The sequence below is a fragment of the Oenanthe melanoleuca genome, chromosome 2, assembly GCF_029582105.1.
Source record: "Oenanthe melanoleuca isolate GR-GAL-2019-014 chromosome 2, OMel1.0, whole genome shotgun sequence".
Taxonomy (NCBI): Eukaryota; Metazoa; Chordata; class Aves; order Passeriformes; family Muscicapidae; genus Oenanthe; species Oenanthe melanoleuca.
Window position 1 is genome coordinate 63,147,145 of NC_079335.1, and position 26,051 is coordinate 63,173,195.

Sequence of the window (26,051 nt, forward strand, 5' to 3'; positions counted from 1 at the left end):
TTATTTTCTGTTGATGCTTTATCTTTGCTTCTTGCAATGCTTAAGAATATGAAATAATCACAAAATGCTGTGTAAGTGTGTATAGGGATTTACAAAAATTAGAGTGTAGTGGAAAAGACCACTTAAAGAGCTCCCATTCTGCATCTCCTGGAGCAGGGGGGCAGGGCAGTGAATGAAACTGGAGGTGCTTGTATTAATCAGTTTGTTGCTGATCCTTAGGAACAGACTGTTTTTTTTAAAAGTGAAGGAAGACATAAGCCAGCAGCAATACTTAACAGGCTTTCCAAGTTTAAATTCTGGCTGGAGAGATACATGAAGATGTGAAATTGGTTGAAATTAAAGGAAACACAACAGCATTGTTTACAGAGTGTAGTGATTGCTGTAAGCATATGAACTGTGTATAGCAGGTTGGATGGATGATACCAAATGACAGCTAATAATATTGAACAAAGGCTGTCTTATTTGTGCTGACAGACAGGTACAATTCATATTTATTCTTTTGGATGAGAGAAGTTGATGTTAGCCCCCTGACAGGAGAAGACTTCTGGTGGTACAAGGCTTGGGTCCTTGCTCCTGCGCTTTTGCTTGACCAGGTGGAAGAGTGCTACCAGAGGCAGGCACACGCAAGGAAGGGCAACCAGCAGCACACAAATGGCCTGTACCCAAGGTGGATAAACTTTCTCCTCTTTCATGGGGAAGCCTTCCTGTGGAGATAGAAAAGCAAGCAAAAGAAATAATTTGTAGGTACACTTAGATTTTGCTATGATTTCTATTTTTATTTTCTTATGCTGTTTTAGTAAGGATAGCAAAAGTTTTACTCTGCAGTAACATTCAGTGACTGTGTCCTCTGCAAACCCTTCTTGTGGGTCTAGAGACAGCTGTAAATGCTTTACAGTTTCAAGGATGTATAGCTGGAATTGTGACACATTCCTAGGGATATGAGGATTACCCAAAGTGTTACTAGACCTTCACCCTCCCTTGGTTAAACTAGGATCATTCTTGTACTCAAAGCTTACCTGCAGCAATTACTGAGCATATTCTTTGTCAAATAGGGAAGATGTATGTCAGAAGTTTTAAGAGAATCATGATCAAGCAATTTCTGCAAGTCTGTAGCTGTAAGTTTTATTTGGGATGATAGATACTTGATGGCATTTGGGAGAGACACTGCTGGTGTGTGTAATTCTCATATAGTTTAAGACCAGAATTGATCTTCAAGCTCCTACATAGGGTGTATTTGACAGGAGTCAAAGAAGTTGCAGTTGATGTGAGACAGTGACATCCAGATCAAATGTTTTAGCATGGACATGTCTTTGTTGCTGAATTAACCAACACTATTCTCAGACCACTGCCTCCCTGTCTGCCTGTCAAAAGTACGCATTCCTACATTCACTAGGGCCCCAGTGATATTGGTAGTCCTTGCTGAGAAATGCCTTCATCCCTGATGTGTGTTATGCAGCTCTAAAGCTCTGCTCAGGCTTTTGGTCTACCTCTGAACCCCCTGTGGGTATGGAATGTCTGTGACATGTTTCACTTCAACACTTCTGAGCATTACATATATCCATAAGAAATAGGGAGCATGGGCTAAGCAGGACCCCTCAAGAAGAGACACACTTGTTAGTATGTGTAACCTCTTTGCACACTGGAGCCTTTTCATTCTGAGCACTACATCACTTCAGGCTATATTCAGTGGGTAAGCAGTAGATAACAATGATCTTAAAGGATCTGGTAAGGGAGAAAGATAATTCTTCCTTTTATTAGAAGTTCTGAAAATATTGGAGAACATACATATTTAGGGTTCCAGGCTGTGTAGCTTGGTGGCTTCTGCAGCTGGAGAGTAACAAAGGCCATGAAGACAATTAGCAGGAGCAGAGGGCTAATAAACCTCCATGTGATCTGCCAGTAGAGATTGAGTTTTCGTCCAGTCATCCATTCCACATCTTTACTGAACCTTGTAAAAGAAGGCATGTTTATGATGTCAGATCTAGAGTGGCAACAGTTTCCCTTTTTTATAGTTTCCTATAAGTTGGAAATACAGGGTACAGCACTGTAAATCTTTTCTATTCCACACCCTTCTTTAATAATGCACTACTTGCTTGAGTAAATAATATAATTCAAATAGGTCTTTATTGATCCATACCAGAGATGACTGACCAATTTACAGTTTCAATTTAATTACCTGAGCACCTAGTGTAAGGTTTTTAAGCATAAATAAATTATGATAATATTGCAGCAGTTCTGTAAACTATTCAGTTATTTAAAATGAAAAGACAAAATTGCCAAGGGAACAAACATAGCATACTAGGAAGAAGTCTCAGTTAACCAGCACCAAATCAAATCAGGTCAGGGCCAAAGTTACTGCAATCTGAGCTGCATTTATATTTTACAATAAAAATATTCCATCTCTTTCCAACATACCTTTTAATTTTATAGATATACACAACTCCAATCACTTCAAAGAAAGCGATGACTAGAAGAGGCACTGAGCTTGCATATCTGTCAAAAATGTCAATCCAGTAACTCCCTGAACCCAGTGTAAAACACAGAGCAATGAGGAAGCTAATTAGACAGATTATACCTGAAGAAAAAAAGATGTCTTTGTTACTGGAGTATTGAATATGGTAGCTTTATTTTTTGTTCTAAATTGCTTTGTTCTTGTTCTAAAAATTTTTATTCTCTTTCCCTCTATGGAGTTACAACAAGCTATTTTTTCCTTAGGGGAGCTAATACCATTTTCCAAACTCAGTTTTTCCCTGTGTATTGGCCAAGAGCACCACTTTTGGAGGAGGAATGTATTCATGTGACTTGGAGCATCCTTCAGTTGTTGGTACTTCCTTCTATCACAGCCTGGGCTGTGCTGTGACTCAGTGTTAATTTTTGACTGCTGTAGTGAGTTCCAAGTGCCTCATTTCCATGCAGCTATAAACTTAAACCACAGGCAGGTGGCACCTTGGATGTATAAGGACTCCCTGGATTTCTGCCCCCATTTCCTCAGAGAGCCCAGAGCTACAAATGTGTGTGTCCTTTGTGTTCCAGCATGTATCATTTGGGTTTCAGCACATTTCTGTACAGCCGGTTCCCTTTTAGCCAAGATTTAGATTTGGGTAATTGAAAGAAAAAGTGGGAAGGAAAGGAGGGAATAAAGGTATTGCTGGACACAGGCATGGGCTGCAAATCAGTTTGTGCATCTATCTAATGTGTTGCTAATTGCTTCTAACTCTGAGATGGCCTTTGGTTCAACTTAGTAAAATGTTGGTTCCAGACTTTTTTTTTTTAAAGTTCACAATTGAAAAATCAATTTTAAAATAATATTGTAAACTTATCAAGTTGGGAATAAATTTGTTTCTACATGAAAAATTGTGAAATTTGGGATACAATTTAGATGCCACAGGAATGCTCTACAAAAGACATGACAGCAATATTTCCCATAAGAATTTAAAAGGGCACATTGCAGAAATATTACTTGCAACTGCCATGGATTTTTCTGACCAGTTTTATCATAGGATCTCTCAGATTCTCAATGAGTCTGGTTCTTAAGGAGCAGATTTTGTTCAGTAACCATCTCTGGTTAAAAAGATTCCAGTTTTGTTGCCAAAACAGGATCGCACATCTTCATTCCTCATTTTTCAAGTGGTAATTTTCTACTCTTCCATGCTCACAGTAAATGTGAAACAATCTGTAGCAGCATAAAGCTGGGTGAAATAGGGGTGAATGATCTCTCTTACAGTGGTAAGTAGTGCAGGTGATTATGATAGACCAGCTGATGTCACTGGGTGTTTTAAAGTGATTTGTATCAGTGCTTAAGGGCTTAAGGGAAGACAAGACTCCTCCTGATGACTGCAGCAGCTCAGAGTGAGCTTGACTCCAGGAACAGCAATTTGACAAGCTTTCTCTAACTGGAACAGCTTGACTTGCAAGCTGAGAAAAAAAATGGCAAAGGCAATATGATATTGTCATCTGACATCTTCTGCCATAACTGCTACCTCATCTCTCTGCTTGTCTTCTGCAAACACAACTCACTGCCCTTACTTACACTGTGAGATTCAGCTAAATTAATACTACAAATTATTAATTCTTCTGTGATATTAATTATGCAGTTGATAATTTGTGCATCTGTAAGGAAGCCACCTTCTTTGAACAAAGCAAATACCTTACCAGATAATAGCTCTTTAGGTGCTGATTTAGGTACAATTTGAAGCTCTAGAAGAGGAGTGAAGACACCCTCAATGTTTCCAAACATCGAAGAAAGGCCCAAGCTGAACAACATTATGAAAAACAGGATGGCCCAGGCTTGGGAGCCTGGCATGAGGATGATAGCTTGAGTGAAAACGATGAAAGCCAAGCCAGTTCCTGAGACACTCTGCAGAATTCACAAACAGGTAGATAAAAATACACACTACAGTGTTATTTCTCATGCATAAAGTAATTATAACACACTGCTGTCCTCTGAAGTCAAGGTTGCTGGTCAGCCTGTGGCCTCCAGCAGTTGAGAAAATGGCCAGTGTGGAGTTTAATTTTACATGTTCTACTAGAGATATCTGGACAGTCATGGAGCAGAATTTTAGCCTGCAGAGAGATGGGTTCAGAGTAAAGCACATTGGAGAGTTGTAGTTGTAATAGCAATTGTTTTGCTAATACCATCTTAAATGTGTGTTTTAAAAATCTATGGTGTAGTAGCTTCTGGAAGGAAAGAGGTGTAAATAAGGATGATTACCAACCACTCTTAACACCAAGAGAATTGGTGAATCATTGATCCCTATAATGGCCAAGGCAGAAAAGACTAATAGGGAAAAAGCCCATTTCAACCAAATTTCTTTTGATTTAGTCTCCCAAAGACAAGGATATTTAAATCTAAGCATATAAAAATGCTAATGTTACTGTGATTTGGAAGTAAAGTATTTCAATCAGAAATGCTATCAGAAGAAGTAAGACAAAAGAAACTGACTTCTACCAGGACTGGAATATTGTCCTTGGACTTCTCCATCATGTGAGTTAAATAGCCTGCTTAACCATTATTGTATGTTAGGCCTGTTGTGCGTTGGCACACACTGACTGTGCCAAACAGGATCAAGTGGAATAAGATAGGACAAGAAAACAGAGGAAAAAACAATTGTGTTTAGTGATAGGGAAAATGTTTTAGGAGGGTTGGCAAATAAGGAGAGGAAGAGGATCGTGATGCATTTTGGTGGTGAACAGTGTACATTGTCATGGATTTTTTGATACTTCCCTAAATACAGATTTAGGAAATTCCCATTCAGCATCCTTTTCCTGTAATCTTTCATGGTGAAATTTTGATGTTGTAAACTTAATCTATAACCAGCAGTTTCTGTCCACATAGCAGAACAGAGTACACGTACTTAAAAGAAAAAGGAAGATACCAATCCTTCTACATAACTGTTTATGGATTACCTGTTGAAAGTTATGGTACCTGATCAAGGAATTCTTGAAGATCACAGCTTTTCAGTTTGAGTCCAGCAATTTTTTCTGGATACGACGAATTCAAAAAACTAATCCAGGATGTGTAGTTCTGTCGCATGATGCTTTCTTCTGGAAGATCAAATTCATTGATGATATTGATAATGTTCCTGCCAGAGAAGCCAACATATTTAAACTTTAGTTTAGAAGTTTGCAGATGATGTGGCTGGAAATGCTATGCTGTGTACTCAGATGCTACTCCAAAGTTGTGTTTGCTTTCTATGGTGCTGTTTACATTAAAAAGGAAAATATTAATTGACAGCTTATATATAAAATAGTAGAAAATATTCAGAGAATTTAATGTTGACTCAGACAAAAACTCTTAGTGGTTTATGCAGATGCAGTCTCTAAAACATTTTTGTTTTATCAGTTCTCCAGACCATTTTCACTACTTGTGTTTAATAAGTTAGTAAAATAAATTTCCGGTGAAATAGAAAAAGGTGAGGATTTTTCCTGCTTCTAAGGCTAGCCTGAGAATAGGGTGCAAACCTTGATGTACTGCTTGAAGTGGGTTGTTTTATAATTTGTCTTGCTTCTTACAGATGATCATCCTTGACTCAGTCCTGTAGTACTTTATATTTTTACATTATACTTCTCCATACAGTTGCTTTTCCTTTCTAATGAAAATAAATTCTCTAAATATGTGTCTTTCAAATAAGACTTTATCACATTATCTATCGAGGCACTGAAACCACAGTATAACTTTAGGAACACAGCCTTCTCACCTGTCCAAGCAGTCCCAGTAGGCAGTGGTAGCTTTAAACCCCAAAACTGAAAAGACTGGGATGGAAGCATAGAGGGATGTCATGCTGTTAACAATTGCTACTGTCACAGCATCCTTTTCACAGTCATTCCTAGAAACAGCATTCAAACAAGTGAAATTATTTGATAAGGCAGGTTTTTTATCTGTGATAAAAAATTCAATTCAAGAAATGATAGTTCTACAAACAATTTAAAAAAATATTTTCTCCCTCCCTCTCTTTCCCTCTTCTGTTAGAAAACCTCCTGGGCCTTTTGGAAAAACAGATACTTTTCTAAAGATCCTCTAGAAAAATTAAGGAAAGTGGTTTGGAAATTTAAAGAAATTGCACAAAATGCAGCAAGAATTCAGCCACCTAATAAAGGTTGCAGTCCTACTCACTTTGTTGGATTGTAGCTCGCGAATGCAATAAGCCCTCCAAAACCCAAAGAGAGAGAGAAGAAAATCTGTGTAGCTGCATCAAGCCATACACGGGGATTTTTCAAAGTGCTCAGCTGAAATAATTGGAAGAAATGCATGTAATTAGGCTTAAATTAAAATTTCTTTTTCTCTTGCAGTTCTCATAGCTCATCCGCTATTTCAGTTCTGAAATTTTGAGCTGTGTTGCCATCTAAATACTATGAAAATGGGAATAGGTACTAAACAGGTCAGTAAAACAGGTGTTTTCAAGAGTATAATTGAAGCTATTTAAATGTGTGCAACAGTCATACAATCTTCTTTATTGTACACTTTGTCTGTCTGATGATAAAAGTGTGGTTCTAAATGATAGACACTAAGAACACAATAGGGAAAATGCACTTTTCCTCACTTTCTTTTTTTAAAAATTCACATACTTATCCTGCATATAAAAATAATAAACAACATTGTCTTCCTAAAACTATATCAACAAATCTTAATTGTTTTAAGACAGAAAGTGATTCGATAGCTTTCCAAATTTGCTTTAAAAATAATTTAATAGAAGCAACTAAAAGCATGAGCACACAAGAAGAGAACCGTTATTAAAAACAGCATTTGCAATTCAAAGTGCTGATAAAACAGCAATAAAAGATAGAAGGTTACATAGGAAATACATGAAAAGAGGATAAACTGACAATGAAATTTGAATTTTGTTGTAAGGTCAGTGTGATACAGGAAGGTAAATTAAAAAGCAATGATTAGTGGATTACACAGAACATTAAGCAGTTTTAAATAGCTGCATAAGGAATCTTGACATTGAAATCAATATAAAAGAAAGATAAAATATGAGTCATGCAAAATGCAAACGTGATCAATGAATATTACTTTCCTGCAGAAACTACAAAGTGGTGTGTTATACCCCACCATGTGAATTGGTCTCTGATCCATTATCAAGGAGGGGGAATTGAAGAATTTTTCGCTAAGAACATTTTAAAAGTTAGATAGCTCAAAAGTGATGCTGGGGCTGTAGAGTCTGAGTCAAGTCTGCATCCCAGTCATGCAGAGGATTGTGTGTTTTGTGTGTGCCTGTGCTGGTGATCCATGACTGGGAACACATGTAGGAGTGAGAGGTAAGTATGCCAAATGACCCTTCACAGCATTTTGGGTTTTCTCTGAAGCTGGCCTGAGCTTGAAGAGCAAGAATAATAGGTCCACCTCAGTGTGATGGATTTGAGCAATCCTCAGTGCTCTCCACTGTGCTTTGACCACAGCAGAACTGGTGTCACCTTTTGTACAGCACAACATAGCAAGCAGATTTGTGGAACCACTGCTGGCTGAAATGAAGGCAAACCCTTCTAGAGGTTTATTTTGAAGGATCATAGTCAAGCCCTCAAAGGCCAGAGTGCTCACTGGCAGGACTTGTGAAGGTGCTGTTGCAGTGCAGAAACTTGGCACTCACATGGCTGTGTGGCCTTCACACTTTGATTAAGTGCTGCCAAGTCAGCTGGTGCTGACAAATGTGACTCCTAAAAGTCTGGCTTTTTGACTGGGAACTTTGGCAAATGAGTCTGGAGATAGTTTAGACTGGTGCTAGGTGCAGTGCATTTATTGACTCCAAAAGATACTAATCAACCTCCAAACTTGAAAAGATAATGGGCAGGCAAGCATGCCATGGCAATGCCGTTATCTGGTCTTCAGCAAATTATTGAAAGTGTTGTTTTATATTTAGATGGCATACAGATTTTATAAGCATATCTTCAGAAGAAAAAAATGTGCTGATGCCAGAAACCTGTGGATGAATATATACAATCAGTGTTAATGAATGAACAGGGGAGTAAGGAGGAAAGGTAATATAATTGGATTTTTGAGTATGTGAAACATGGACAGAAACAGAATTTTAAATTACTGGGGTCACTGTGATGTGTCATTTTTGTGTAAAAAGAGCTAATGGTTTTCTGAATAGATAATTTGGGGCCTGGGCCTGTGCTGCTTTTTTTTTTTTTTTTTTTTTTTTTTGGTTGGTTGTTGTTTTTTGGGGTTTTTCTGTTATTTTTTGGTTGGTTGGTTTTTTTTGTTTGTTTTGTTTTGTTTGGGTTTTTGTTTGGGTTTTTTTTTGTTGTTTTTTGGGGGGCAGGTTTGCTTGTTTTTTTGGGGGCTTTTTTTGTTTTTTTGTTTGGGGTTTTTTTGGCCATTTTCACTGCTTCTTAAATAGCTGCTGAGTTCTGGGCACAAGCAGCAGTTCCCAACCAAGATCTTCATTGCCAAGAATTGTTCATTGCCAGAGAACCTCCAAATATTTACAATCTCTGAAGCTCTTTCAAATGTGAAAGAGACTGAAGAAGGAGACATTTGTATTCCTTAGGTGACACAGGTGTGCCCTGAAGATGAACCATGCAGTCTGTTGCTGATACATGATAGAACCTCATTTATGTTGCCTCTGGTTATTTATTTTTCCAAAAACCTTTCCAAAACTCTGTTCCAGCTCCTGTGTAGCTTCATTGTTGTACAACTTCTGCTTTCCCCTCAGGTGTCAGTTCAGGATACTTTTTTGTTTTCTTGGCAGCTGCATTTTCCAAGTAACCAAGAATTTCAAGAAGGTGAGTGAATCATCAGACTTCTCTATGTCTGAAAGTGAATGAGAAGAAGTAGTCGTTATTTATTCTGAAATTTAGGGTGGAAAGTGTGTCAGATGACAAAAGCTGAAAATAAAAACATAGCCTCGCATAATTAAAATCCATATGCATGCTTTTATTATTTGTGGTACTTACTAACAAGAACTAAAATACAAACTTGGAAAGTGAATAAACTTTTAAAATGGTTTAGAAAATTAGAATTGTGGTTTAGAAAAACAATTAAATTTGGTTGGATGGTCATAAGATGGGACTTTTTGTACTAGGTGTTACTTTCTTTCACAGACTTCAGAAACAACACTGATGTAGCGCCTGTTACAGAGAAACTACAATTTCTGCTGCACTGTAAAGTTGGAAAGAAGTTGGAAAATATTGCCTCCAGTCAGGAATGAATGTCAAGAAGGTTGATTTTATTTATTTTAAAAGCAAGATGAAACAGACAGTAGGTGATTTAATTCTTAATTTATTTTGATAAAACTTTTTTTTCTGCAAAAAGACGGGAAAAGAAGAAGAAAACAGCACACATTTAAGAAATATGCTTTACAGTTTTGCAAACTGATGTGCCTGGGTGGGCCAAGTAAATCTCTGACAAAAAACCTAACAGGCCTCCTGTACAGCTCACTTTGGGACATCCTCTATGGAGAAGTGTAAAAAAAACCCTGGTGTTTGCTCACAGGGGGTGGGAATAGCCTAACAGCAAAGGCAGTACTGGTACTGCAGTTGTGGGATAAGGGGACAAAGAGAGAAGGGCAATGTTGGAGCTGTGTGATTACTGTCCTTTTGAAGTCCTTGAGGTGCCACAACCCTGTGTAGCCATTGGTGGGTTAGTTTAACAAAGCCATCTGTCTTACACCTACTTTCTGTGCAATGGCAACACCAATAGCAGGTATCACTTACCAGGCTGTTGCATCAGCTTTTCCACATCTGTAGAAAAGAACATCACTAAAACCATCTTCAGATGACTTTTCAAGGATGTCCCCAGCATCTGCTTCCTCAAACCAGCTAACCATCAGCTGTAAGTTGACTGCAGGTGGATTTTATTCTGACTTCTGTTGCCCATGTACGAATCCATCTGGCTGTTTTACGATGATCTGCTCCTCCTCAGCACTGCAATACCTCCAGGCTTTGTGAGTACACACAAATCTAGTGCTCTGCATTCAGTTCAGGATCATTGCAAACTAAATCCCAAAAATGCCTGAGTTCTTCCAGAGAAACCTGACAGCTCAGCAGAGACCAAATGATGACAGGCCAAGGTGTGTTTTGTTTGTGTTGTCTAAGATGCTTTCTTCCTTAAGACCTTTCACCAAGCTTTTATAGTCCTGTCTGGGCCCATCAAAAATGTAAGTGTATGTCCTGATCTTCTGTAAAAACCAAGCTTGTCCTGGAGCTCTGACAGCATTTAGATGGGTGCCTGTGCCACTGGGCTTGTAGAAGGAGGGATAAAACCGTGTCTTATCTGAGCTTTCTCTTGCTCTTGTCCCTTTCCATCCTGGCATATAAAGTATGTCTGAGCTTCTTGGCTTATGTTTTCTTTAATGTCTGTGTTCTTGTTGTAGGAAAGGAAAGGAAAATCCCAGTGCTCCTGTGTTTGAAGCCCTTCTGTGGCTGCGGAGGCAGCGGGTGCTTGAGAATGTGTCAGTGAGTGCTGCTTTTCCTCCTCTATACCCTTCACTTCATGGAGCTTTTTAGCCATGAAGGCAGACTTGTGAGGAGCCTACAGTGGATAGCAACCACTTAGTGGAGGAGTTTGACTTTGCATTTGGGAATGCTGCCAAGGACAGTGTAGAAGAGGTGCTTCTGAAATGGCCAGCATGTGGAGGGATCTGGAACTTCTGTCCATATGAAAAGTTTAGAAAAATGGGAGAGGGGCTGTTCTCCAGCAGTTCTATCTTTTAGGAAGAGACATGGGGGAGGGGAGAAATGCTATGAAGAAACAGGGGAAGGAGAAAATTACTTTCAACCTTCCAAAAAATCACTGTACAGTGTAATTCCTCAGCATTTTTCTTTGTGACTTCTTAAAATATTAAAGCTGTGTAAATTCTGTAGCAGTGGCAGAGAAATCCCATCTTTCTCACATACTTGAGAAGTACATCAGTTTCACTTACACATTCAAGACTGAGGCACACATAACACTCTTAAACTTAATTTTCCAGTATTTTATAATATGCTTACTACTGAACTGTTAAATTCTTTGCTGCTTCTTTTCTTGTGAAAATATATTAAAATACATTAAAATACTTAAGTCACTCCATCTCAGAAAAAGAGCTTAGTTGAGCTCCTTGATAGACATCTAAACCAGGATTTGTTGGAAAATGGGTAAACAGTATTAAATCTGAGGGGAGTAAAAGGAAAAATACTACTAATACTTACATTAGGGGTGAAGAGGTAAATCAGACCTTCTGTGGCACCTGGTAGAGTGAGTCCTTGAATAAGGAATATAGTCAGGACCAGATATGGAAATATTGCTGTCACATAAATTGCCTAAAGTAAGGAAGTCAGAAGACAGACAGTTACTGGCAGTAAGTTCAATAAATCCTATTTAAATTATTGCAACATACAATCATAATAATATTAGATCAGGCAGCAAGAGGTGAATATGGCCATCTTTCAAATAAGCAGGGTGCACTTTTGCAGAATAGATTTGTGACAAAACAGGTCTTAAAACTGTGTGAGGGGAGGCTGGTAGGACAGAAGTGTTTGCAATGGAAAAGGAGAGAAGCATCATTTTAAGCCATTTGTACTGCTGCTCTCAGTTTGTTGGATAAGGAGCACACTGAATGGTGCCAGTGTGGTAAATGGGAAAGGCTTTCCTTGTGGTAAAAACTGAGTGTCTGGAGGGCAAGATTTCAAACTGTGGGATAATCACTTCTCTGCCCTTTCCATACCTTCCCTGTGGTTTCAATTCCTCGGATTGTGCAGAGATAGACAATTGCCCAACAAGCTGCCAAGCACAAAATGAGCCACCACTGTAACTTGCCACTCTCGGCAATATCAGGTGTTATGTTCAAAGTTTTCCTGTACCAAAAATAATTTACTGCTGTGCTTTCATAACATTCTTCATTGAACCCTGAAAAAAAAAAAGTAGCAAGTGTTAGAATAAATTGTGGGCTGGAAAGTCAAATACAGAGATGGACTTTCTGTAACGTTCAGTAAGACAAACTCTCACAGCAGTCTGAGACTATGAGACTTAGGTGAGACCTTCACCAGAACATCACCAGCATTTTATGTGGGGGATAACTTCCTAATTAGAAACAGTGTTGTACTCAGTGCAAGGTAAAATCTAAACTAAATGAATTTTTTTTAGCTGTATAGCTACAAGTTGGTGGAGCCATAGCAAACTTCTGGCACCTGAGAATGCATCTAAGTCCAGACTCCCCAAGCTATGTCATGGCCCTGTGGTGAGGAAATACCCAGGCTTTGGCCTCTGTGGTTTGAGTTTCCAGGACTTGTGTGAACAGGAGCCTCAGGCATCCACATGTGGGGGAGTGGGCATTCCCCAGCCAGGCTCTGTGCCTGAAAAAAGGGAACTGGGTACATAGTGTAGACCACACCTTGTGATGTCTATTTGCCTTCCTACTCTAGAGCAGTCCCAAGGCCTCCAAAGAAAGTTGCATAATTCCTCTATGTTTTGTCTTTTTTCTTAGCTTTTTACTCAGATGATATTTCTTGCCGTGCCTGGAACTTGTTCTCTCTCATGCTCTGTGAAAAAAAGGAAGCTGAAAAATAGTTTAAAAAACCTGAGAGCATTCTTCCTTATTTTGCTAATGTACACTGTCTCTCTTTCGTCTTAGTAAATGTCTTGTAATGGATAACAGGACTTGTTCTTTATTTTGTTTCCCATTTTAAAGTTGAGCAAAAGGACTCATGGACTTTCTGGCTATTGTTGTTCCTGTGAGGATGATGACTTTGAGTAGGCTAGCATGACTCTTGTACCTTTTTTACAGGAAATCAAACCAGGACTTGTGCACAACTCAGGGCCAAATAAAGTGTGGTTTCTTGATAAGCCCAGAGTCTGATGTTTGTGATCCTTCTTTTGCTAGCAGTGCTCATGGAGGTGTACTTACCTGTTCTGTTTTTGTTTAGAGGACAAACACTCCAAGGAAGAGGTTCTTGGAAGGAGTTTATGAAATACCACATCACCCAAGTTAAAACAGTGTTGTAGAACAGGCTTATCAGAACTGACACCATCCACGAAGCAACTCCTGCAGAAAACCCAAAACCTCCCTTTAGAAAAGCTTTGGGAAAAATTGTTAGTCAGTCATAACACTAGCTCTTAGAAGCTTACATTTCCTATTTTTTCAAGATTTTCTCCATCCTCCTGACCCCATCCTGAGATTTTCCCCATGAAAGATGGGCATTTGTATCCTCAGTAGCCAAACACTTGTGCACAGTCCCCCAGAACACCAGCCCTGCTGTAGGAATGCTGAAGCTCTCTACTTACACAGAAGGTTAGGGTTGAAATATTTGCTCTAGTATGTAATCCATTGTTTTCTAAAATTATAATAGTAGAGAGCAAGAGAGACCAGAGTTTTATAGTGTGCTGTAGCTGCATTAGGCTACTCTTGTCCCAAATAATGCACATATGCCCTAAGTTGGTAACTGTTTTACTCCTGTGATGAGGAGGGAAGAATATCAACACCACAGTTTCTGCTTGCTTGCATTTTTGTGTGAACATGCCTGATTGTGGGAGATAGGTTTAGCTGGAAGCACCACCTGCTGCTTGGTATTTCTTCCTTGTTGCCCTCTGGCCCTCAGATGACACCTCTTACCCACCCTTCTCCTCCCACCCAGGCTCACAGGCAGGGCTGTCAGTGCCAAGGCCATTTCAGGCACCTGCTTAAAGCAGGTCATGATACAGCAGGGCTGGCTGAAGCACCCAAGTGCTGTCCCTTGCCCTGCAGGCACAAGGGTGTTATCTCAAATACCCAGTGGAGTCAGGGCCTGAAGCTCCTCATGGTGGCTATTCTGGATCACTTTCTGCAGCCTAACAATGGACACAGGGCACCAGATGTCTTTTTTCATATATTCAATAAGCAGAAAAGGATTGGCACACCAGTCTGATGCACGTTACCATGTACACTGTCCCTCGTGCCCAGTGATGTTGATAAAGTCCCTTCAGTAGCCCCACCCTCTTGTGGAGGGGAGCCTTCCCACGTGCTTGGGACTCATTGGGAGGTACCAGGATCCTTCATTTCCTGTCTTTCTGTCCTTCTTCGAGTCTGACTATTCATGGACAGAGAAGATTGGGTCCTGGAGGGGCTGTGAGGGAGGGCTGTGGGCAGGCAGTTCTTGTTGAGCACCAGGGTATGGTTGGAATAGAGCAGCATTGAATAGCAGAGCCCACATTCATTATACTCCCCACAGCAAGGGTTATTAGGTTTGCATTTTAGACTCCTAAAATGAGCCTAAAATGTGCCTGGAGTAATGCCTGATGAGAGCAATACAGAATTACAGAATCACAGAATGGTTTGGGTTGGAAAGGACATTACAAGATCATCTAGTGCCACCCTCCTGCCATGGACAGGGACATTTCAACTAGACCAGGTTGCTCAGAACCCCATCCAACATGGCCTTGAATGTTTCCAGGGAAACCACCCCTTGATATCTCACCACCCTCACTGCAAAATATTTCTTTTTAATCTTAATGCTCATTTCTTTTTATATCCTAAAAAGCATCAGGCACGGGTCTGTAGGAAGTGAGAGCTGTCTGCAGTTCCTTGAGCTGGCACTGAAGAGACATACCAATGCCTCCAAGGTAAGGAGAGATGGTGTTCCAGGCTCCAATGCTGCCTTTCCTCAGGTACTGCCCTAGGGCCAGCTCCAGATGTAGCAGGGGGATTCCTTCAAAGAGAAGAGCGATGAAGTATGGGATCAGGAAAGCCCCTGAAAAGATATTTAAGTGTGATTAAGCCATGTGATTATCTGCATCTCACTGAAATTACTGGTTTGTAATTAATCTGCTTTATGAGCCTAACAAAGTCCTTGTAGGATGTGTTAAGAGAGGGATCATTGCTAGGGACACCTACCAAGTAACATCTGTTGCTGGCAATTTTGATAGTGAAGATGGAGAGACTGGGATGGTTAGTGCTGCAGGACCCTTCCCACAGGCATTGCTACAGCCCATTATAAGTAGTCTCACTGTTTCAACCATTTCCCTTTCTTTTAAGCATCATCTTTTGTCCCCCTTCTCATAAAGAACAAGGGTTTGCCTGTCCCCCTATACCATCTGTTTTCCCTTCAGTGCATTGCCTCATTTCTTTTCTTAAAGCTCTCAGGCCTGTGCTCCTCCACCCTGCATTGGAAAAGCAAAATTATGTGCTGTATACCCCCAAGAAACCAGGTTTTGTGTTTGCATGATGCTCTGCTCAGACCACAAAGCCTCTAATGAAAAACTGAAAGCAAGGCTGAAGTCGTTCTCTGAGACATGTGAGCTGTGAAACTTAATTTCTTCCCAGTTTGTATCCTTTACATCCTTTCCGTTTTCCTCACAACATCTCCCTTGGGCCAGAAGCAGTGTGTCCTGTTAGCTGCCTGTGGAAAAGTCCTACCAAGGGATCAGCCTGGCTGATTGCTGCTAAACTGTCTGCATTTCCCCCACCTTCCCTCAAAAGGGACGCACATTTGGGTCTGCCTTTTGCACCGATGCTGATTTTTGAGAGATCAGAAGTTTCATCAGTATGTTTGTACCACCTGCCCAAATGTCCCATTAAATTGAAATAGGTTGATGTTTATTGCCATGACTAACAACCACTGTGACCACAAAGCCTCTTTTCTCCAGGGAAACAAAGACAGGAATCCTGCCTCAGCCACCTCCCAATCCTCCTACAAATGTGAACAGATTCTGTGCCCTTCATAGCTTGGTCAATAAACCTGTGCCTCATTCTACCATTTCTGCTTTGCCTCCAGACCTCATATCTGGGTCTGCTCAGCTCTGCTCTTCCAGCTCTGGAATCTTTCTTTATGCTTTGTCTTTGGCCCTGAGAGAGGGATGAGGGAATGCACAAGGATTTCTGGTCTCCACCTGGAATGGCGCCTGGGTTCTGCAATCGCTGGTTATTTAGAAAGGCTGGGCAGATAAAATCTAATCTCTTGAGCTATTACTGTATTGCAATAACTTTGCTACCTCTTGTTAGGTGCTGCAATAAGTACATACAACACCCAGAGAAGGTGTATTGGATGGTTTAGCCTCTTATCAAGTTATGCATAGGAACAATCACAAAGCTCTTCTCAGCAAAGAACTGTTTGTGAACTGCCAAACTTGGAAATAAGTGTCTCACCCTAAGACCTCAATTCTTAAAATGTTTTTAACTGAGGAGCAGATTTGAAAAAGGAACCTCATAGTTAATTCCCAGCACGTTAAATCCCCAGTTTTAGGTCCCTTCCAGAAGAACCCAGTAACCTCTTGCCATGCTCAGTTCTGTGGTCTGTTTCAAACCTGCTGCAGTATCCCTCTCCACAGCACATATGAGGGTGCCAGCCCAGCCCTTCTGACAGCCTGATGCCTTGGACTGTCTCCTGGGAAGAGCAAAATATTGAGGCAAGTGACCAGAGCACTGCAGGATGGAGCACTCCACTTCTTCATCCATCTGCCAGGCCCTCCACAGGCTCTGGGCAGCAGCTGTCTCGCTGTGACCCACACTGAGCCCTCGCTAGCAGAGCACTCCATAAGAGACCAGCCTATCTCCCATATCATATCTCCTGGGAAATAACTGTGTAATAATTAGTGCAAGCTGTTATCTCTCTCCCCTTTTCTCTTTGCTAGTTGAACCACTGGCAGCAGAACGTGTTTAGACATTCTGCTGATAAAAGCATGTTTACTTTGTGCTGGCTTGCGTGTTTCCCCAGGCACATTTACAGCATGGCAAAACATAATGTCACACTTGGAAAAAGAATACTGGTTTTCCATGAGAATGATATAAAGTAATCTGCTTTCTGCAAATATGAAAATATGGCAAAAAAATGGGTTAACAAGAATAGTTTATGAAGCAAATCTTTCTCAAACCTAATTCAAGTAAATGACTTGTAGTGTAAAATAAGTCTTTAGTTATTGATTCCTTTGCAATATAATATTTTTAGGCAAAAAGAAGAGAAGAGCATACAGTCTGCTGAAGCACTTAAAGCTTATTCTTTTCCACAATAAAATTCTTCACCTATAGAAAAACATGGAGAAACATTAACAGTAAGCTATCAGATAGAGAATAGTGAGTAGGAGCTCTCTAGTACTGTATAGTCAAGGGCTCTGATTCATAGATAGGGAAGGATGTGCCTTTTTAAAGTACCTTTTTTAAAGTACCTTTTTAAAAAAGTGCTGTGAGAAATCTAACCATGAAGAAAGTTAGCAGAAAATCCAAGAAGCAGAGAACCTAAGAGACAGCAGGAATCAAAAACCAGAGCATTCAAACACAAGCACAGCAAAACTTCAGCAAAATCCATGTTAATCCAGATGTTAAGCGCAGGCACAGCAGAACTCTGTAGATTTGGCTTCCATGGGACATGGGAAAAGGAAATTTTAGCAGAAAAAAACATAAAGACAAGTAACAAATTATTTTGTATCTGTACATTCTACCTTAAAAGAGTTTAGGGGTGTTTTTTCCTCTTGAAAAGTGAAAAAGGAAAATTGTAGTGATGAAGCATTCTTTAAGTACTTTAAAAGCCAGGAGAAATGCCCATAAAAATCAAAAGTATTGCCAAAGCATGATTTAGTTGCATCCCTGGGGTGTGACTTAGGAAAATTTTAGTCTACAACATTCCTTCTGTCAGAAAGACGCTGAAGACTCATGAAGTATCCATCCTGCAAGTAGATACACGTGGTACTAAAAGAAGGTCAAGAGAAAGAAACCGCAAAACTCTCCAAAACTTCCATGAGTTAAAAGTTGTTTTGGAAAGCGTCCTGCATGCTGCAAGGATATCACAAAGCTGTGGAACAGTCCCTGTGCACATGAGAAGGCACAAAAGCTCTTTCAAATCAGGCTATCAGCAGCTGCAGCTACTGCAGTACTGCTAAGCTGGTGTCATTAACAGAGTCCCAGGGGGCGAGGAGCCCCAGTGTGTAACAGGATTTATGAAGAACCACTGGAGTGGAGACAGCTCCACGGCCATAGCAGTAGGAGAGAAAGGAGCTGGTGCACTCAGGACACACGGAGGGTGCTTTAAAACCTCACCCCTCGATAGCAATGCACGGGCAAGTCAGGTCAGAATAGCAGCTGCCCGACCATATCAGCAAAATGACACTTGGAGGGCACAACCTCTGCTCTGTCACCTGCACGTGGCAGGTGGGTGGGAAGTGCGTGAACCACTGGGCAGAGCTGCCAGAGCTCCACGGGACAAAGACCAGGGGCTACGGAAGGAGCCCAGGCTAAAGCTGGCTCTCAGCAACCAGCAAAGCAGAGTGAAGCAACCACATTGGGTTTGTCACTTGGAAAGAGGGACCAACAGACCAGACTGGTGGGAATGTAAAGCAGTTTGAAATATCAGCCAGGTGACCTCCTAATCTACTTGTACCAACACCAGCAGAAATCAATGCGCCTCAGTAAGAAATAGAGAAGAAGACTCAATAGGTTTTCTTATATTGGAATACTAAGACTTCCTAAATGGTGGAGAAAAATTTGGAAGGACTGATCCATGTGTTCAGTCGTGCATCTTACCAGTGCCTGTGGATCAGCTAGCAGAAAAAAAGCAAGTGAATTGAAATGATGATTTGAAGACACAACAGCAACTGGAAAGGTGGAACACGAATAAGACTTTTCCTTCAGATAAAGATTTAGGAGTAGGAAAAGTAATTATAATAAAGACTGAAATAACCTGGAAAGTGGCAAAACAATTTTGAAGGAAATGCATCTGTAGAGTCTGAAAAATTCAGAAAGCATATCTCAATGTGATAAAATGTAGCAAGAATTCAGAGATTCACTTCATCAGATCTGTTGGTGCATAGGAGGAATGGCAACGGGTGCACTTTTCCAAAAGACTAAGAACTTAATGGCAAGATACCTGTGGCAATTTATGCAATTTTATGCAATAGGTGGGAACTACTTGTTCAGATTCAGAGAAAAAGGTAATAGCTATTGAGCTATTGTCCCACTCTCTCCATGGCAGTTCAGCTAAGCAGTGTGGTATAGTTAACACAGCAAGGAATTACATCAAGATATCAGATAGGAAAAAAGCAACTTAATCACACTCAGCCCTCTCTCTAGAAAATAGCACTTCATGACCTCTTTTATGCTTTCTGCACATGCCTCAATCCAGAGGAAAAGTATGAGCTACTCTAAGCATTGTATTTATGCAGCATACTTATAGTAGCATTGATATTGCCTTGCAGACCACATTACACATCTTACTGACTGAAACTTGATAGGGTTGAATTTTCCAGGTAAATGACTTTATCTTCTCGAGCAACAGTGAGGGAGCTAAGGCTATGTCCAGAAAACCAAAGGGACAATGGCCATTTCAAATGACCCATAGATAACTCATAAAATAAGCTTGGTGAACTCCCTGTGAAATGTGAAGGATGCAAGCAGGCAGCTTTCAAATACAAGCATGCACCAACCTGAGATGTAAAGGGCAATCAAATATAACAAATTATGAAAGGATTGATTCCACATGTCACAGCTTCTCACCAAGGGTTTAAGCAGGACATGGCAGCAAACCAGAAAATGAAGTTTGTTACTTGCTGTAATCAAATTTTTCTGTCAGAGAGTGAACAGTTCTGCTCTTTCCAACACACTATGTTTGTTTGGGTTGGGTTTTTCGTTTTTTTTTGTTTTTTACCGTATCTTTCAGTTATACAATTGTTCCCCTTAGGTTTTGTTTTCCTTTTGAGGACACAGTGAACCAGGAATTTCACAGCACATTGTAGCTCAAATTTGAGCAAAACGTTTAGTAGGCCATGGGTTATAAAAGTCTGTAAATGGTTGTCCCAGAAGTAAACAGTTCTCCCTTTGCAGCATGACTGTAGTGTTTATGTGTATTAATTTTCCTAGAAAGAAACTATATTTTATATTAAAGATATTTTTCAGCTACTTTGTAGGCTCAGGCACTATACACATTTTTAATACCCATGGGTTAAGCTAGCATGTACATATATATATATATATATATATATATATATATATATATATATATACACACTATCTATAATCAGAAGTAAATCACTGCAGTCAGTTCTAGCTAGAATTGGGTTGGTTTCTTTAAGTATACTCAGATGACTCCGTGTGTACACATATAGATGTGTGACTTGTTAGTGTCTCTGTTTTAAGTGACAAACTCTATACTGGGCTATTTAGAGACTTCTTTTCAATCCTAGTTGCCTGGGAACATTTGTGTTTGTCTCCACTGACTGTGGCAAACAACCTTCATACCCATTAGTCATGAAAAGTAAATAACTAACTTAACTCAGGCAATAAATCCAAATAATCAGTAACGGCAGCAGGTGATAAATGTCAGCAGAAATGATATTATATTAGATACAAGTTACTGAGTAACACTAATGTGCAATGAATCAGGGCCAGAGGTCTGATGGGAACAGCTGACATGAGACAAATGTACAAGCACTTGTTTTCATCTCTTGTTTTGGAAAAGATGCAGAGATGAGGATATCACCTGAACCAGCTGTAAAACTACCCCAGAAGCCATTCAGCCTTCAAGCATGTCCATGCCATATCCATACCTGGTTTCTCCATGCTTGTGGTGGTGGCTGTGGCCAGAAAGCCTCTCAGGGTTCCCAGTTAAACACAGTGCTGCTGGTCTCTCCCATGTGCACATCTTCACATGCACACACACAGGATTTATGCTCCAGTACCTCTGAAAATCTATTGGGCTTTTGCACCTCAGTTGTTTGCTTTTGAAACTGCAATCCCAAACCATCTCACTGCTTTAAATTAACAGAAGAATAATGCAGCTACCTCACACACAGATGTAAATGCAAGAGCTCTGTCTTCTCAGTGATCTTCATAACTCACTCAACTTTTCCAATGCAAGATTTCTAAGATGAATTATTCACAAACCTCACTGCACTATTACAGAGTCCATCCTGCTGTTGAGCTCTTGGAGCCCTTTACTGAAGCCCAGTGACCAAACACTGGCTGCCCATCCATACATTGACCTTAATTCACCACTGTCTTTTGCCACTGTTGGTGGTGATGCAAAGCAGCTGTTTGCCATTACTGAGTCTGGTGGCTATTTTAAGCTGGTTTTTCTCTGGCAGCATTGCTGCTCAGGGAGCAAAGGACAAACTCAGCCCTTGCCCCTGCAGCATTTTCCTGTTTTCACTCTCTTTAAACTTGCTGTATCCCCTGTTTTTTTTTGTCCCTAGGAGTTCCTGTGGGAAATAGTTCTGGAGCTGGATATATAACCAAGCAGACTTTCTGAGCACAGTTAAGTCCATAGGACAAGTGACCTCCTTGCAGTCACTTCTCTTGGGGCAGTGAGGTCTGTAGGGCAGGGATGCAGGAGACCCCAGAAGGGAGGATGCAGGGCAGAGTTAACATCTCAAAAGCAGATGAGCTTTGCTATCTTCTGAAGTGAGGCTGGGATCTGAAGATGTTGAAACACCCCTGACCACAGCTGGTCATGGAGAAGCATCAATTGGTGCTTCATAGGGAAGTGTGAGAGATTTTTTATGGCCAGTAGAACAATATTTCATCTTAATCCCGATTTTGCACAAATTTTGTGCAGCCTCTTGCAGCTGGTGGCTCCAGAAGCTGCTCTGTGCAATGAAATGTGTGGAGGAGTTGCATCTTGCTATGGCCTTGCCTGGGATTTTCAAACTTTCCACTGAACACTTTGTGTTAATCATTCACTACATCACAAAAACATCACATTATGTTTGCTTCATTATGTTCTTTGTTAATCCTGAATTCTTTTTTCCTTGCTTTTCAAGACAGAAAGGCCACCTGAGATGTTGTAGAGGATTTGACCTACAGCTCCTGCTCCATAAGAGTATTTTCCTTGCAGGTCTCATACCATATCTGCTGAGGGGTGTCTCTCTAAAGATGTTCATCATGTCTCATTAAAGCCAGTATCATTAACTGAATTGACAGGTTTTCTTCCAATAATTCCCATGGACAAACACAGAGAAACAGTGCACTCCTGGCTTTCTAGCCACCCAGTGATGGTATTTTTCTGCAGGAGTTTGGCTGGGTGTCACATTTTTAAAACAAATGGTGGAAACCATCAAGTACCTGGGAAGAATCTAAACCACTCTTCTTGTCTTTTCTTATTTTTATTTATGTAACTCTCAGCTGTTGCATATTCAGCCTTAAAAAGCTCCTTGCCACCAAAATAATTTCCATTTTCTTATTTTTAGGCTATGATAAACATACTCTTTAATTTTCAACTTCATGATCTACATAGATTGAATTAAATTGTTTCTTGTCCCAGAAGTTTTCTAACCCTTGAATAATTGCTGGGGCTTTTCTGCATTTTGCCTAATTTTTAAAGTCAGCTTTGAAAAGTGGACTTTCAAAAACAGTCAGAGAATTCAGAAGTTGTCTTACTATAGGTAGCAATATCTCTACCTACTTCCTAGTGTTCTGCTGACATCTGCCAAAGTTCTTTCTTCTGATACAGTCTGCTATAGCTCATTCACTGAGCCACTTATCATAGTCCCCAAGTGGCTACTTCTCTCTGAAACACCTTCCCAGGCTACATCCATCCTTGGTTCCTTGGTTGATTGAAATATTTGAAGTTCATCGAGTAATACAGACACCTCAATAAATCAAATTTGAATGTGACAGTATCTTCTGTCATTTGACAGTTTGTCAGGTGTGAATTTTTGGTTTCTCCGATTAATTGAAAGATAACAAATAATAATGGGCTGAAACAATTCGCTCACTCTTCTTTGTGCAACTTACTGTGGCAGATTTCAAAAGCTTCTGTGAATGCTGAGTTACCAAGTACTCTTTTCAGATCCATTTATATTTACCAAATTGCCTGCTTCTAAAGCAATTCTTTGTGGAACTGGTGCCCAGGCACAGGCTTAGGCAGCTGTCCATGACACCTGGCAGGCTCCTGTGCTGCTCCATCAGCTGAGCATTTTAAACAGCCTCACAGACAATCAAAAGCACAATTCAGTTTTGTGCAGGGGCAATTCCAGATGATGAGGTGGCTCATAAGAGCACCAGAGGAGGGTGGGGAATGACTCACTGAGCATCCCAAAGGGAGGTTCAGTGGCCATTTGTTTAGGGGCCGGTTCCCTCAGGCCTTCCCAGGACTTCTCATTTCTCCTTAAGGTAGCCAGCTGCATGTTCAGTTTCCTGCTTCCTTTGGGGCTGCAGTAGCAGTATAAAAACTTTAACATAGATTTGTTCTATCATCAGTCTGGTCTTCCTAAATGAACATATCATTTTATAATTAAATATACTTCTATAGAAAGCTCTAATTAACTGGTGCAAAACATTAATGACAATTAGTGTATTTTAAAAAGGGATACAACTGATACAAATTATGTAATTTCCATGCCCACCAGAAGTCAGTACAATCGTATGAGAGTTGCAGCTCTGTGTTTTGGCAAAGCCCCGTTGCAGTCTTACCGCCTCCATGTATCTGGCACAAGTATGGAAATCTCCACACGTTCCCCAGGCCAACAGCAAATCCAATACAGCTTAGAATATACTGGAACTTATTGTCCCACTTGGGTCTGCCATCTTCTTTAGGGATTTCGGGTCCTGCTGATAAATCTTTGGACATTTTAATGAAATATCCGTGGCTCCTTAGCCCCTTTCCCTAAAAATGGGAAGATGCTTCAAAACCTGTCTCTCCTACAGGTTTTATGCAGGGTGACAGAAGGATCTTGGAAGAGAGGTGGAGCTTTCTTTTCATCTGATGCAAAGGGCTGTGTCATTGCCAAGGCTGCAGTTTAAAGACAAAACCAGGAATTATTGTTATATAGAGAGTTACCACTCTTGCCTTTTTTTGCAGCTCCTTCTATAGTTAGACAGCTTGGGAATATGTTGTTAATGGATAACTCAGGATCAAGCAGGTTTTTATATTCTGTTCTCCTTATGTTCTCAGACTCTGTCAGAGAAGTGTGACACTGAATATAATTAAAAAGAAACCTCTGCAGGGGACTAATTAAAATTGCAAAATACCTGTAAAAATCTGTGAATAAAATGTTTGCATTTCCTTTCTTAGTTTATTAATAGAAGCTAATAAATGAAGGCAACTTTTCCAAGTGCAAAAAGTCAATTAGAAAAAGAAGCCAAGAAAAATTACACCTTGTATGTTCAGACATTAGAATTTAGTCCATTTTCACAATAGTTGCTAGAAGTTAATGACTTCTCATCTGTAAATGAATCCCTAGTGACTATTTTTTTATTCATTAAATAGTTACTGATGAATGCAAAAGCTAAATGCTTTCCTTCAATTGAAAGTATGTGAGAATATTTTTCTGTTTTCTTTCAGTCATACCAGGGTTTTGCTGGTGTGCATGCCATATCAGTTCACTCCACACTGAACAGAGCAGCCAGTCAGCTTGCTTGCTTCAGTAAATCAATACCTTATGCCTAGATTCCCCTCTCTAAAAGGGAAGAGTTTCCAAGTGAAGGTGAATTGTTCTCCCCAAAATAAAAGCCCTGCTCTGCACATAAGCACACAAATGTGATCAGGTTGCAGATCATCCAGCCAGAAGCCAGTTTCAGATCAAGGCTACATGACTCTCCCTGGGCTTACACCCCTGCAAATATCCAGATTCACAGATGGTTCAGCTCAACTTCCCAGTATCTTACTGGGGTTGTCTCAGAGGGCACACATGAACTGGACACACAGGGTGGTTTGGCAGCACAACACCAGTGGAACCAGGGCACACACCACCTTTGCTGCTTCCCCTGCTGCTCTCCTGATCAGGAGATGCCTGGGCTGGGCTTGGGCCCTTCCAGCAACACCCTGAATCCCACACCTGGCACCTGCAGACAGCCACTTCACACATGGTGTTACTCATTCCTGGTTGCTGAGCTTTCTATCAGCAGAAAAATCAGACAAAAAATGTTATTCCAATTAAAGAGCAACATCTTCAAATAGTTTAAATAGTTACTTCATTAATGAATTTTTTTAAAGTTGAAAAGGGAATGTAAATTAGTTTAATCATTCAGATTCTCTGGAATGGGTTGCCCAGAGGAGCTGTGGATGCCCCATCCCTGCAAGTCTTCTTGTCCAGGTTGGATGGGGCTTGGAGAAACCTGGCCAAGTGGAAAACATCCCTGCCCAAGGTAGGGGGGTGGGAACTGGATGATCTTCAAGGTCTTTTCCAACCCAAACCATTGATTCTATGATTCCATGAAGTACACATACAATGTCTGGCACTTTACTCTCAATTTAGAGGAGCTAGACTACTCTAAAGATAAATTCTGGAGTAAATATACTCTAAGTATACTTATTTCTTTTAAGAGAGTGTTTTGGTTACAGCTGGTATGGCAGTCTAGATTGGGTCCATTCTTCTTTCAAAAGGTGGGAATTGCTGCAAGGTGGTACAAGTGCATCACTGTCCATATTCACAGACAGTTGGATGAAGAGGATCACCCATCCAGAGGAGATGTGGACACTGTGTCCTCCAGGCACTCTGCCTGGGTGCTCTAACAGTGCCCCTTCCCCTCTCCAGTGGCCACATGAGGAATAGATTTGCATCTTTGTGTGCCTTGGATCGCCCAACAACAGGGATCCCCTGGCAAGTGGTGCACCCCTGGCTCATGAGTGTACAGAAGGCAGATTTTGCTGTTTCCAGAACTGCTGCTGCCCCCTTGGAAGATTGCCTCTGCTGTCACCAGCAAAAGCAGCACTATCTGCTAGGAACTTGGAAGTTATAA

At 40.5% G+C, this 26,051-nt stretch overlaps 1 protein-coding gene across 1 annotated transcript; it reads right to left on the reverse strand.

Moving 5' to 3' along the window:
- Window positions 1–269: 269 nt before the first annotated feature.
- LOC130248827 (sodium-dependent neutral amino acid transporter B(0)AT3-like) lies at window positions 270–24,339 on the reverse strand. The gene is made up of 12 exons (XM_056482849.1): window positions 23,784–24,339; window positions 15,001–15,141; window positions 13,323–13,460; window positions 12,144–12,325; window positions 11,629–11,739; window positions 6,614–6,726; window positions 6,198–6,326; window positions 5,426–5,582; window positions 4,153–4,357; window positions 2,416–2,575; window positions 1,786–1,948; window positions 270–704 (listed from the first exon to the last, which is right to left on the reverse strand). Exons 1-12 carry the CDS (start codon window positions 23,938–23,940, stop codon window positions 492–494), a joined length of 1,869 nt encoding a protein of 622 aa, XP_056338824.1. The 5' UTR covers window positions 23,941–24,339; the 3' UTR covers window positions 270–491.
- Between the last annotated feature and the right edge of the window lie 1,712 nt (window positions 24,340–26,051).

Coding starts and splice junctions, on each gene's coding strand:
- LOC130248827 (XM_056482849.1), bottom strand. CDS start 23,940: ATGTCCAAAGATTTATCAGCAGGACCCGAAATCCCTAAAGAAGATGGC. Junction 11,740..12,143: donor GAATTGAAACCACAGGGAAG/GTATGGAAAGGG, acceptor TCCTTACTTTAG/GCAATTTATGTGACAGCAAT. Junction 6,727..11,628: donor TTTACCTCTTCACCCCTAAT/GTAAGTATTAGT, acceptor CAATTATTTCAG/CTGAGCACTTTGAAAAATCC.